Consider the following 14,921-nt stretch of genomic DNA (forward strand, 5'->3'; position numbering starts at 1 on the left):
TGTTCGAGAGAAACACGGGCCACCAACCGCCATATTATTTACTTTTCTGGGTAAGTTTTTAGTTGTTGTGCGATTAAAATGCTACGTGGTATGTATTATTATGTTTTCAGAATGAATCCTGATACATGTAATTTAAATACGAGTACTCACAAAATATGATCAATACACTATCAACTGTTCTGTGATATTTAATGTTTAAATTAGGTTATCAATCCGAAGATTAAACTATTATTTACTAAATACGTATTATTGCATTCCGAAAATACATTTCGATACATCTAACCTACATACTACTACGAGCCGCATAAATGACTGTGAAATGTCAATACTCTGAAAGTTTAAAATGGGTTATCAATTCGAAGATTAAACTATTATTTAATAAATATGTATCATTGTATTTTAATATGTTTGGGTGTACATAATTTGAATAAAAACTTGGATACAATCGAATTAGGGAAGAGCGGAAAATAGTGGTCATTTTAAAGAATTACACGAAAACAGGCGGTGTCGTCAGAGATGCGTATCTCAATTTTTTTTTTGTCAGTGGAAGGCAAACTGTGTTCGTTTCTTCGTGTTAAAATACGAAATGTATCAAGGTAACTGTTTAAGAGCAATATTAGGAAATGTGAATATCAAGCTTTAATCAAAATTATCTTTTTTTTCGTGCATGTAATTTCTTTGCTTCACTTGGACTCTAGTTATATAGTAGAACAGCCAGGGATAGCCGAAGTGGCTCTTCTCTTTTCGTTTTATTCGTCTTTTTGCATTCTGGTTCTTCTTTCTGTGGAGTCACAGTTACAATTTCTGAATGTCGGTTTGCTCTGGTCTTACGTTTGGTGTCAGAAAAATTTGTAACCGGCATTTTCCCGCTGCCTTTGAGCAGGGTCACCTGACAAGCATATTGTACAAATGACCTCAATTGTACCAAAACTGTTCCACTAAAATAAGGCAGACACAGTGTAACATCTAAAGAGTAAAACCACCTTTTAGATATACGAGTATAGCAAAGCCAAAAGTAAAATAATACATCAAAGTAGTACATATATATTGCTTACTAGTAGTACTTATATATATTTATTTCGTTGACGAAATTATAACATTTAATCAATTGGTTTCAAAATAATTCACTTGATACGAAGTATGGTAAAGATTTCTCAACGATCGGTATTCCCTTACGTTTCCTTAATTCTCAAAATGTTAAGATACATGTTTGGTAAATGGTAGTCTAATTCTTGAACCTATTCTTGGTAACCTATTTAAGACTTTAAATATCGCGGGGTAAACGTCAGGGTAATGTCGTTTCATAGCGATTCGTGCAACTCGGAGAATATAGGTTAGATTTACCGGATTGTATTCCCAAATCACAATGGTACATATTTAGTACATCTTAAATTGCTAATGTATCGCAAACTTTAAATATCGTTAAACTGTTGATAGAGCATTTTTCTTATTTTATAGGTGTTTGTTAGATTGCACGTATCGTGTTCAGTGTTTCAGCCACATGGCAACAACAATAGAAACTTATTCACAAAGAGAAGGGAACGATGTTTAAGCCTTCCGTAGCCCCCTCAAATGGTAAGAGTTAATGGACTCGAGTGTACACTTGGATAGGTGTGCAGAAAATGCAGCAAGAGAGGTGATCCTCTTCTAAAGGTGCGTGTGCACATAAATATTAAAGCCGTTTAAAAGCTTCGACAGTGTGATATTTTCTACCGGTGTTTTTACGCAGTTTTATATCGTGATACGTGTTACTATAAACATGGCGTAGAGTGTTGCAACTTTGGTAGCTCTTCGCATTCTAGACGAAATTATTTATACAGAGAGAGAAAGAATTAGCGGAAAATGATGGAAAAGATTTATATACTAGATTGTTCGATAAGTTTTATCGAATGACAAAACTTATTGAATAACTTATTACAATGCATATGTACGTAGATCCAAAAATAGATTCTCGTTTGGAATTCGAGTACCATTTCTGTAAATTTTTGGAGTTCTTTAATACACCTGTGCTCAGAGTACTCGGTAAACATTATAACTACTGAAACGTACGAATGTTTTAAAAATAATTTTCTCGAAGATTCGAGGCTCGACCATCCATTTCTTAAGAAGTCTAAACGCGTTTAGAAAAGGACTTTGTTCCTTGCTGCAGTGTTTGTGCACCTGACAGAATCGTTTGAACCCAGGGTACGTTTTATCGTCTTGAGTATAAACAAACGGTGAACAATTCAAATACTGACAACTTTAAAAAATATCTCAAAAACTATTAGTTTCAAGATAAAGAAATTGTAATATTTGTTCTATTGAACTTTGTTGCAGAAACTGGATGTTCCATTTAAAAACTGTGGGTGATATTTCCTCTGTTTCCACTGATTAAGAAACAACGAGGGTCGTCTGAAAAATAATTCGCATATACGATATATCGAGAACGAGAAGAAGTTTTTAAATGCAATTCATTGGTTTTAGAATGATGCGTATGCATCATTATTCTACCGGTCGATTTTTAATCGAGTATACCACTGTCCCCTTTGCTTCATTGTCCATGGTGAAACGAATGCTTTTAAGGTCTCTCTTGATAATCTTCGACGGTCACGAAAATGGGCCGTTCATTGTGAGGTCTATCAAAAACTTCAATTTCACCGATATCAGATTCACGAAATCTTGATACTGAATGAGTTATTATATCTTCGTCGACAATTTTGTTGCTATAAACAACTTGTAAATGACAACGAACGTTGGATTAACATTTTTAGCGGTTAAAATTTCAATCGTTGCTCTTTGTTTTAACCGAAATGTTATCGTGTTCTTACTCATCTCCAATGTGAAACATACTAAACATAAACGATTAAAGTGATTAAACAATGTTTTGCACATTTGTAGAGGATGCTGGTTACTCGTGTTGCTCTCTAAATTCTTTCGTTCTTGAGTTTAACGCGAGTGAGTATTACTCTTCAGTCGACCCTCGTACATTATGCCCAATAGAAACCACACAACTTTCCTAAAAGTAATACTGCTTCCTATCATTTAATGTTGCGAGGATACTTAAGGAAGATAGAGTTATTTGGCCTTTCTCCATCGGAATCGGGACGTGGATCGATACCTAGGGATCAATTAATTAATTCCATGGTCCTCTACTGATCAGTACTTGAAATAGAACCAGACTATTACGGTTGACATCTACAGTCAACAACTTGATAGATTACGTACACCATTCCTAGAAACGTAACCATCGTTGGTTAGCCGCAGAGGGATCAGGAGATGTTAAACAGTACAATTGTTCAATATTTCTTCAATCTGATACAAACAGATACATTTTAACATTGGTTCTACGTACCGCAAAACTTTGAAATAACAAAAACTTATCCGATACAAACCGTTTGGAACTGAAGTTAAATCAATCACAGAATTCAAAGAAACAAATATTTTCGGAAGGAGAAATTCAAAACTCACCTAAGAGACATCAGACGATCACAGATTGCAACGATTAAAATATATGGTGTATTCAAAATAACAATAATTATCGTTACTTTTACGCGAAAATCTACTCACCGAAATAACATTATTTATGGAATTACCTGATACGATCATTTTACAGTTGGTTAAGTTTCTTTCGGTAGGAGGACAAATAAATCCTCGGTAGAAATTCGTGCAATACTTCGAGGTCAAATTAGACTCAAAAGCTGTGGAGCAGGGGATTGATTAATTGCTCTGTTTACCTTGCTTCTCGCTTTGGAATTTGCACGTAGCGTTGAAAACGGAGGCAAACATGAGAAACTAACATCTGGTGTCGATGAGTAATGGGATTTGCGTCGAGTATCCTTGATCAATTACGTCCGATAGAGTTAAGTGTACTGTGACCAATCAGTCTGCCGTTTCACTCTTGTTTACAGATGTTCGATGACATCATTTTCGCCTTCTTCTCCCTGGAGATGACAATCAAAATGGTTGCGATGGGTATATACGGCAAGGGTACTTACCTAGCAGACTCCTGGAATAGATTGGACTTTTTTATCGTGGCGGCTGGGTGAGTATTTCTTAAATATTTCTTCCTCTGGAATTGTCATGGGCGCGAGATACGTTTTCACTGGGGACGGTTGAGACCTTTGCATTGCAAAAATTTTGTTCTTTATTTTTTAATTATATTTTCACGAGATGTTTCCCCTTGCTTGGTTATACTACTCGTTCCAACTCAATCTGTATTGACGAATAGATAGGCAGGTAACTAATCAAATTTAAAGAGTGTTTTATTTATCTTACCCATCTTCGTATCTTTATTACTTTTGATAGTACAGAAACGATGATTTCGAAGTAACAAATACGATAAATAATTTTTTCGAGTTTCTAAGGTAATCTTCATTATTTTTCGGCAGTAATAACATTGGATTGTAGTCGATAGAAAAAAAGAATTTAACTATGTTCGACACGTTGACCTTTAAATAACCTTGAATGAAATAAATCATGATAATTTGAGGAAAATAGAAAAATGATAAATTAGTTTCATTTCCGTGGAAAATGTTTTTAACAAGGCCATAAGAGTTGGAGGTATTTGAACTCCTAAGTCTCTGCTTCGAATAATGATATAATTATTCTTGAACACTTTAATCTTTCATTAATTTCTACATGAAAAATTTGCAGGGTGGTCCACTTTCGTTTTCATGGATTCAATTTTAAATGGCGCGTAATAATTTTAAGTGACTTCCATTAACTTCATCGTATTTTCGAATTGATAATTAAAGTGTAATAACGCTCACGTAAGGTTAAATACATACATATAAGGAAAAATTTTGCGTGGATATGTGTGTATTCTAGCATTTGCTCAACAACGATCGAAAATATATCCAAGTTGATGATTATCATTTTAAACATTTTTCGGAATAAGTATTGTGCATGAAAGTATAAAAATTGTCAACATTTCTATTTTCCTCAAATTATCGTGAATTTGTTGGTTCATTCGAAGATTAACATTTCGTACATGGTTCAATTTTGTTTTTTTATTTTTATCAGTTGCAACGATGTAATAATGCAAATATGTAATTACCGCGAAAAATAATGTCGATGATTTTGAAAACTTGAAAAAAAAATTAATTTGAGAAAACAGGTCATTGATTGTATTCTGAAACAAGCAACTTTCTCCTGAGGTATTTTTGTTGTTGTACAATTGAAAGTAATGGAAATATTCAGATGGTCAAGATGTATATGAAATACCTTGTATAAAATAATACTGTGCGGTAGCGACAATGGTAACAGTAGTAATCATGATAGTGAATATTATTAATGAATATCATAAAATATTTCGAACAAGTATTCAGAAGTTAAAAATAAAATAGAGAGCGAAGATACTAGACTGTAGAACGTCCTCCAATCAAGGTCAATTTTTGTACAGATCAAAGTATAGCCGTTTACAATATAACGAAATTGGCATAAAACAAAGTAGACAGTTGAAATAAATGATAAGCATTAATACCAAAGACACATGTATAAATAAGTGACGTGGTATTAAAACATTCCTCGATCTCATTATTTTGGATGTATCCTTGCATCGTAGTTGTTAGGTGTTACGCAATTGATAAAATCCTGTCTCTCCAGTTGTAAACAGATATGGAAACGTTGATTCGCTAAAAGCAAATTGAAACGTTGTGACACGTATTCACTGCGAAACAAATGGAATGCAATCGTTCTAAAACAATTTTCAGTTTCATACATCGCTGATAAAATCGTATTTAAGTTCAGTTTAATTCCGTCGATGGTGCAACAGCCGAGGCGAAATACATTCCCGAGAAATTTTTCACGAAATAAAGCTTCATACATCGAATTCTACTTGGCAGACTAACAAAAGTTAATTATGCATGTACAAAAATATTAAAAAATTTCTAAACACCATGCAGCATAATATTTACTTAATTTTACACAACGAGCGTGAATGATATGTATATATATTAATCGCGTTTTATATTAACGTGAAACTTTCCTTTTGTTAGGGTAATCTCAGTTTAATATCTGTTAATGTTAGGACCTTTTTAATATTCATAATCATACTTACGTGTTTTGTACAAACGTGTTGCATGTATTTATATATGCGTGTGAATACTTACATGTTACAAATGATAAAGAAACCTATAAAAGAATTATTCAACGAAAACGAATTTTTACAAATTATATCCTTGATCTCATATGTTAAGTACAGTACGAGGAAATGCTCTTATTTCGAAGGTTAATAATTTATTTTATTTGAAAACTTCTTTGACAGTGGCTAGACACAATAATTGATATTTTACTTGCTCTAATTCTTAAGCTCTACTTTCAATAGAATCATGATATGCGTTATCAGTGTTGTACACAATTGTATTATTTATGTTAAACCAGATTTATCTATAGCCTCTTATCCATGCACAATGGTTATGGTTGTTGTAGATATGATTTTACTATCAAAGATTATCGAAAAAAACTTTTGGTAGTGAATTGTTTATTCTATTATGATTTGTTAATTACGTAGACAACTTAAACGTGATTTAATTGCTGAAAGTTGGAGTCAAAAAATAGTATTGCTTATATTTAGAAAACGAATTAATAATTTGGAACATTCTGACGGGATCCTGACGTATATAAAATGTGCAAAAATAATCGAAATAAATGATGCAAAAACTGTAAATGCTCATATGTCGTTTTATTTAAAAATAATACATCGCATATTATATTGTAGAAGGCCTTGATAAACTCCAAAATACCGAGAAAGAATTTTATCGCTTTTTCTAAGGACTATGAAATAAAATGAAACATTTACTATTTAAAAGTTATCTGCAAAATTGTATAATTGTTTTTTAAAAACAACATAAGCGTAAAATTGATAAAAGTCCAAAAGGATGTATACTTATATATAACTAAGGATATCTTAGATACTGTTTAACCGGTTATATTTAAAAGATATTTAAAAAAATTATTTATGTTTAAAAGTATTAACGTTTTGTTAATCCTTGTTCAAAAAGTGAGTTACGTGACTTTCTATATACTGTAGTTAATCGTATTTTGATTATACACAATTATGTGAAGTTCAGAAACAATTTCTATAAACAAAGTCAACAGATTTATGTTCAATAACAAAAGGAACTTTCCTTGATTTTATTGCAGTGCTCTGGAATACTGCTTGAACGTGGAAAACATGAATTTATCAGCGATACGAACAATAAGAGTTCTGAGACCTCTACGTGCCATCAACAGAATTCCGAGTAAGTAAAAAAATAATTATACAATCTCATTTGTTAAAAAGTGTCGACTTCTCTAGTCGCGTGATAAGTCCTTTGCATTGATTTTACAATATGTATATTCTATATATAGCAGTGTTTTTCAAAGTAAGATGCATGGGAGAAAATTTGTAACACTTTACAGGCAGGTGTCAATGTACTTTTACTCTTTTAAGAAATTGATTTTTTAATATTAAAAAAAATTTCTATAAAGTTGAAATATGTCGCTATTGTTGTCCGCATAAAATTACGAGGGAATAAATCATCACTTTACTGGTTTGGAATTTCGAAGTTTGCGATTTTTGTCTATTTTGTTGTTGGTCGAGTTTTGTTGATCAAGGTCGTGGTTGCTTTTGTTGTTGCGCTTTATATAGTAACTTAATGACCGAAGGGCGCACCCTAATCAACGATTAGCACTTTTTCAAGGAAAAGTATCTTACTCCTGAGTATTTTTCGAGACTTGCGTACGTGAAAGGCCAGGTGTGATCCTTTTTTCTTCCGATGGTCACTTTGATCATGTTTTCTTACTGTATTATTTAAAGATTCTTAGAATTTGAATAAATTGAACTATTGAAACCGTTAAAGTAAATTGCCCTTTTTTTCGTTGAACGTTTCGCTATTTCTATGAATTTTTATGTTGTTGCATCGTAACATCTCATTAACAGCTGATCAAGATATTAATTATGAAATAACCATATTACAAATTACATATTTCATAGTGGTAGCATCGAAGAATCAGATTATATTTTTTTCAATATTGCTAGCACCTTTGACTAGAAATTTGCAAAATAAGAATTAGTTTGTGATTCTTACGTTTCAAAAATGATCGTTCAATTAATTTGCAAAAAGAATCGATTTTTCTCAATGATAAAGAAGAAATTTCGAAATTTCGAAGTTAAAACTTTTTGTACTCATTCGTGTAGTCTATTTTCATGAAAAAAAAGCAAAAGTTGTAAACTTACATATCCTGTACTTTTACACAACGCGATAATTTACAACCCTCCCCATTTATATACGAACTGCAATGTATTTTAACTTGATAAAAATCCCTGAATTTGAATGAAATATGTGATCGATTTGAAATGTAATGATCAACAATTTATTAAATTAAAATAAAATTTATACATTTGATAAAGTAATTTTTAGTGTACACGATAATTTCCTGTTCTGCCTAACGTTCGCGCTCCAAAATGGTGGTTCGTAAAAGTTGTAAAAAAATATGAATAATTTAAACATCTTTTATTAATACATTGATCATCAATGCAAGAGTACATTTTTCTTGTTTCATTTTAAATCTACCATATATCTCGAGCGTAGAATTTATTTTCTTTTTCTAGAGGATTGTCTACAAAAAAGTGGTAACTACGACATTTTCAAGAATATTTTCAAAAGTATTCGTGACCTCGAAAAATGTTATTAGGCAAAATCGAAACGTTTACAAAGAGTTTACTAAATGTTTTACAATATGCGAATAGCTCATATTCAAACAAATTCAATTGACATAATCATTCAAAGCTACTCAAAGTTAAAAGTAATTAGTATCTTTTCAATCGCATTTACATGCAAAATTTTGGCGTGAGTATTTGTTTATCATTATTTAATAAAATTTACGAAGAAATTGATCATCAATTTGTAAATATTTTGTATCTGATTTTTGTTCGACAACATGCTTTTTAGATTTTAAAATATCGATTTCATTAACTGTAGTGTGCAACAATGAATAATGTTTTCCATTCAAGAAAAGTAATCAATGAAAATGTTTTCAACAAATGGAAAGCCTCCGTTAACTCTCCTTGATTATTTCCTTTGGGAATATGCCAAACGACGAGTAATGTCACCTTCCATAAAAGAATGTCACGAAAATTGGGTACGTCAATTTTGCACCGAAGGTAACGCCAGAACTTCTTAGCAGGGTGTTATTATTTCTTTGCCATTGAGTTGTGAAATGTATACAAGTTGGAGGTTAACACTCCGAACATCTCCTCGAATGATAATAAACAGAAAATATCAGAATGCTAGACACATATGCTATTGGAAAGATACAACTGCTCTTTTAAATCTGCGGCCTTGATTAACCTTGATCGACTAGAGCCATTGAATTCGTCCAATAGGGATTACATGTATGTATACTGAAACACATACAGTTTCGTTTAAAAATAGTAATCGATATTGAAATTTCATTGACACTTTCGTCTAGGAAAAAATAAATTAAGTCGAAAAGTATCACTCCAAAAATACTTCGACTTTGCATAATATCATTTTTTTATATTAACAATATTTTCAAAAATATTCAGCTGTTTTACTCGCTGTAACTCAATCTGTACAGAGTGTAAAGAAAGATTTTTCATGACTATCATCGGTATATTCTATACCTCCAGATTGGTGAAGATTGGTTAAAAAATCTTTCCGCAAAAGTGATCTTGAGAATTCTTTTTCAAGGTTAACATTTTTACGATTACACGGTATTTTACTCATAAAGAAGAATAAACTAAAGAAGAATAAAAGAATAAACAAGTTGTAAACTTTCATAGTTATTCCTACTTTCGTGTTATCTTTCTTTCCCTACTCGAGTCCAAAGAACAGATTCATTTTCGTTTAGATTCCACAGCAATCGTGCTTGTACTCCAATTTCAATATGGCCACCATTATTTTGCGAACACATTTGTAACCTGATTGTTGCGTTATTGCAGATTCTTTGACGAAGACCTGACTTATTTCGTAATCAATGAAACTTCATTCATACGTTGTTTCAATTTCGGTATAGTCCTTATTCGAGTACCCGATTTATATACTAATGCCATCACCCCAAAGGAAAAAATCAAGCGAACTTAAATCCAGTGATCGTGAAGGTCACAATTTCGATGCAGGTCTTCTACCAATCCAACGTGATCCGAATGTGCGATTTAAAAATTATCGCGCCAAAACACTAAAATGCTGGGATCTGGGGTCTATCATTCGGTATTATAAGATTATACTAATGCTTTCAACGGAACGCACCCCAAAGGAAAAAATTAACTTAGTGGACTTAAATCCGCTTTACATAGGTCTTTGACTTATCCAACGAAGCCTGATTTCCAGCGTGTCGAAGCAACGATATAAACAAACAGATCTTACTCAACTTTTCTGTTCAGGGCGATGGTCTTTCTTGTACCCCAAGTTTAGGGGCTACGTGATATACGTCACGTGTCTTGGGGATGCAAAAAGCGTGAACCGGATACACTGGCTCCCTAAGGTAGTCGCCAAACGTAAACCAGACGATGGGTCTGCATTGTGTCATACTTACGAAAAACTCGACAGTCCCATCGACTAGTCGTTTGTTGTCATACTTCAGGCGGTTACAAGCCTCCGCATACATACATACACTAGTGTTCACTAGTATCCTATATTTGTGAATGCGTGAAGTATGCTCGGTACTGGTGAATGACCTACAGAAATGTTTGAGACTGTGAGGAATAGAGCAGTGTGCATCTGTTTGGAAGGATTGGGTCAACAGTACGGGTTTCCCAAGGTATGAGAGTGCGTGTATTCGTATGGATTAGAGTTTAAGGATGAATTCAACGCAGTGTCAGAGTGTGTCAGTGTACCAAAATCAGTATCAGAGTCAGTGTCAATTTGTCAGAGTATGTATTAGTTTGTCAGAGTCGGTTTTAGTCTTGAGGTAGCAAATTGAACAGTACTGTGCTTTCGTTTACATTTCACTATGGTTCGAAAGTGCATAAATATTCGACAAATGCTTTTCGACAATTAATGAATCATTGGGTAATTACAGTTTGGTGTGTAATATCTATAGAGAGTGGATGAGACGCATTGGAAAATGTCTAAGAGAAGTTCTTGATCGAAGAGATTTTCAACGATTACATCATCGATTTGAAGATGGAGTATCAATATTGAACTTCTTCAGACGATCTGGAGAGGTCGATCGACCTCGTGTGCATTGGAGCGTAGAGGAACAAGTCATTGCACTTGCACATTCCTTTCCTACGATGGGTTTACGCAGGTTAAGGAGATAGTGTATCCCCACATTTTAGTGCATTAGTATAATCTTATAATACCGCGTGACAGACGTCATAAAAAATCTCTGCATTTTAGTGCTCCGATACGACAATTTTCAAATCGCCCGTTCGGATCACGTTGGATTGTTAAAAAACCTACACCAAAATTGTGACCTTCACGATCACTGGATTTAAGTCCGCTTGATTTTTTCCTTTGGGGTGCGGTGAAGGCATTAGTATATAAATCGGGTACTCGAATAAGGACTATACCGAAATTGAAACACCGTATAAATAAAGTTCCATCGATTACGAAATAAGCCAGGTCTTCATCAAAGAATCCGCAATAACGCAACAGTCAGGTTACAAATGTGTTCGCAAAATAATGGTGGCCATGTTGAAATTGGAGCACAAGCACGATTGCTGTGGAATCTAAACGAAGATGAATCTGTTCTTTGGACTCGAGTAGGAAAATAACACGAAAGTAAGAATAACTACCAAAGTTTACATCTTGTTATTGCATTTCACTTTTTATTTCTTTGATTATATTTTCAGCAATGTGAAGTGATAAACACTAGAAATGAAAAGGAGAACGGTTGAATTCCGATTCAAGGTTTCTTTATTCAAGTTTATTCCTCTCTATAAGTACAATACCGTGTAGTCGTAAAAAATGTTGACCTTGAAAAAAAAATTGTCAATTTTTAACATATATCTATCGTTAACGACGTTGATAAAATTATACGACAAATTTCACATGTACCGATCTATTGAGCTTTTTAATTTTCAGTTTACTTTCTTTTTCTATTTTTACTACGAACAAACCAAAACCTTTAACGATCTATTTTAATTAGAATATAGCACTACGAAAGTTGTTTGTTTCATTTTACCAGACAACATGTTTCATTTTTTTCTTTTAAGAGATTTCACAGATCCGTGAACCACATTTTGGAAAACACTTGTACAGAATCTATGCAAAATGTACCGAAGAAATGTTGTTCATTTGATTATTACAAGCCCACGTCAATATTATCAATAATTGACACGAAAATAACATTAAAAATTGTAATAACACGCAAGATTCGTTTACTCTATTCCATCTTTTTATTTATTATTTATAATTTTTCATAGAATACTCGTTAACATCGCATGGAACATACTTTGGGAAACGCTGGTCTATATACCCTATACCTTTCTTACAGTTTGCTATTAATATTAGAGCGCCACTTCCGGTTACGGCATAGGGGTGACATTATTCTTCCCTTGTGACGTAAATAGAGTAGTTCTTTATTTATCTAATTCCTTCCGGAAACTACGTCACTGTAAATTACGCAAATGTAAGATTTCGAGAGATAATTCTAGCTCCGCGGATGTTTCCTTTCAACAGGTATGAGGATACTGGTGATGCTTTTACTCGACACGCTTCCCATGCTGGGCAACGTGCTGCTGCTGTGTTTCTTCGTCTTCTTCATATTTGGTATCGTCGGCGTCCAATTGTGGGAGGGTATCTTGCGTCAACGATGCTTCCTGAAGGCTCTACCCAACGTCAAATATCCTGAGTAAGTCAGCAATGATGCACCTGGCGACATACCTTTCTACCGCATCATTTTACCGTACGTTTCTCTACGTCAGTGCGTCCATCTTGTCTGTTTATTATTACGCTTCACTTGCATAGATTCTGCATTTTCTTCGTTTCTTTCCCTTGATCTTCTTTTTACTCTTTACACAACTGTCGAGTCAACGTTAATCTATACACGCCGCATCGAGTCGGAATAAACATCGATCGTAACTCTATTTCAAGAAGATGGCGCAATACACGCGACTGGATGAGTATTAACCTCAGCCGTGAACGCGCATGCTTGCGAGTTTGAAATTTACCGAAAGGAAACAATTTCTCAATTCTGTATATTTCTAATTATTTAATCGCGGTGAATGGAATTTTTAAACACTTCCGTTAAAGTAGTTTCGCTTCGAATTATCATTCAATTGCCGAGGAATTCACGATACAAGGAAACCAGATTATTTACGTTATCTTTTCGAGTATTTTGAAATTAAAATTAAGTTTTTGTACGAAAGACAAGACCATGACAGTTGAAATGCAAACACTTTTTAAGAAAGTATTTTTCTCCGACTTGTAATGTTGCGTGTAGCTATACAATTTTTATAATCGGAGTTCTTTTTTTCAATGAATCATCAATTTTTCCGAGAAGAATTTATATTTGTGAAATTTGTTCGTTTTACCTACAGGACTTTGCATTCTTCATCGGATATATTGCATTTACAGTTTTCTTCGTTCTTTTTTCGGGGGGGGAGTTACAATTAACCAATGTTCCTTCGGCGGTTCACGTGATATTTTTCCAACCCTGAAATACAAAACGTTCTAAGGCTAAGGATTTACTTCTTTTCCAAGCGCGATGAGATACCTTGAGTATTTTTGGCTAAAGTTTAAATAGCTTCTGTATATTTTTAGCATCAGCTATATGTATCGCTGATTAAAACAATTATCAAGTATTTTCACCATTTTCTGAATTCATTATCGATTGAAATCGATTGAATTTCAGTTTCATCTAGGTCAATTAATTTTTCAGCGTTGCACACCTCTTGACATTATATACAGTGGCTCATGAAAGTTTTCTTACAGTTACAAATAAAAACGTTAATGAACAAAATGCAGTGAATGATTATATTTTTGTTATGGAAGAAGACAACATCCTTTAAACGTGAATTGAATATTTCTCGTGACTATACATTTCTTGTCATTATATTTTTATTCTACATCGTGCAAAGTTTATTTTACGATCTGAAGGTTTTTCTATTTCACTTATATTAAGTTAACTAAAGTTTTCAAAACATGTTTACGCCTGTAATAAAATACATGTATCAGGATTATATTGTTAGAACTTGAAGAAAATCTAAAAACAAATGTATTAGATACAAAATAATTTTTGCTATCTCATTGTCAATTCTACGAAGATCACAAACAGTATATGAACCATAGAAACAATTACATTTAATCGTAATTGTTCAAGTATAACAACAACGAGTCCTTAGAAATCAGGAACATTAAAAAGTAAAGTAAAATTTTATTTAATATTTAAACGATGACACGAATAAAAATAACAGCAGGTCTACAATGCATTATAGATTAAATTCTATTCTAGAATAATTAACAAAAGAATAATAATTTCATTACCAAGATTCCATCACAGTTTACGGTTAAATAATCGGTTTACCTACCTTTTTAATGAAATTCGATCGAATAAAATCTGGTAATAAAACAAAATTTGTACATTTAAAAAAATAAGGAAAATTTGATGACAGATATATCACCTTAAGCAAGTGTGCTAAAGTAAACAAGTTAGGTGTATCAAGAATTTTGGCAGAGGTTTTGTCTTTTTAGTGTTTTAGCCCTAAACGATAGAAATTTTCTACTTACAAAGATAATTCTAGTTTACACAATACAGGGATATGTACTTTGTGTACAAAGTATTAATTTATTTACTTACTTAATAAGGTTAAGTCAATCGGTTAACTACAACTTGTATAATAAATTTCTGACAGAATCAATAATATCCGATATATCGACTTGAAGCTTCTTGCGTTTAACGAAATCCTGTAGGGCATATATAAATTATTTTTTCCATTCAAAAAATTCACACGTTTTTTGAATAACGTCAGGTAAATCGGTTACTTTATAAAT

At 32.9% G+C, this 14,921-nt stretch overlaps 1 protein-coding gene across 4 annotated transcripts in view; it reads left to right on the forward strand.

The window, feature by feature from the left end:
- The window catches only part of Ca-alpha1t (Ca[2+]-channel protein alpha[[1]] subunit T), a 134,531-nt gene that overhangs the window by 39,631 nt on the left and 79,979 nt on the right, over positions 1 to 14,921 (forward strand). For 3 of the 4 annotated variants that reach the window (XM_076306879.1, XM_076306878.1, XM_076306877.1), the window contains exons 3-5: positions 3,888 to 4,021; positions 7,123 to 7,220; positions 12,609 to 12,780. The exons of the other annotated variant lie outside the window; for it this stretch is intronic. In XM_076306879.1, coding sequence (XP_076162994.1) covers positions 3,888 to 4,021; positions 7,123 to 7,220; positions 12,609 to 12,780 — 404 coding nt within the window. The remainder of the gene's footprint in view (positions 1 to 3,887; positions 4,022 to 7,122; positions 7,221 to 12,608; positions 12,781 to 14,921) is intronic. 4 annotated transcript variants of the gene reach the window in all.

The sequence above is a fragment of the Ptiloglossa arizonensis genome, chromosome 3, assembly GCF_051014685.1.
Source record: "Ptiloglossa arizonensis isolate GNS036 chromosome 3, iyPtiAriz1_principal, whole genome shotgun sequence".
Classification (NCBI taxonomy): Eukaryota; Metazoa; Arthropoda; class Insecta; order Hymenoptera; family Colletidae; genus Ptiloglossa; species Ptiloglossa arizonensis.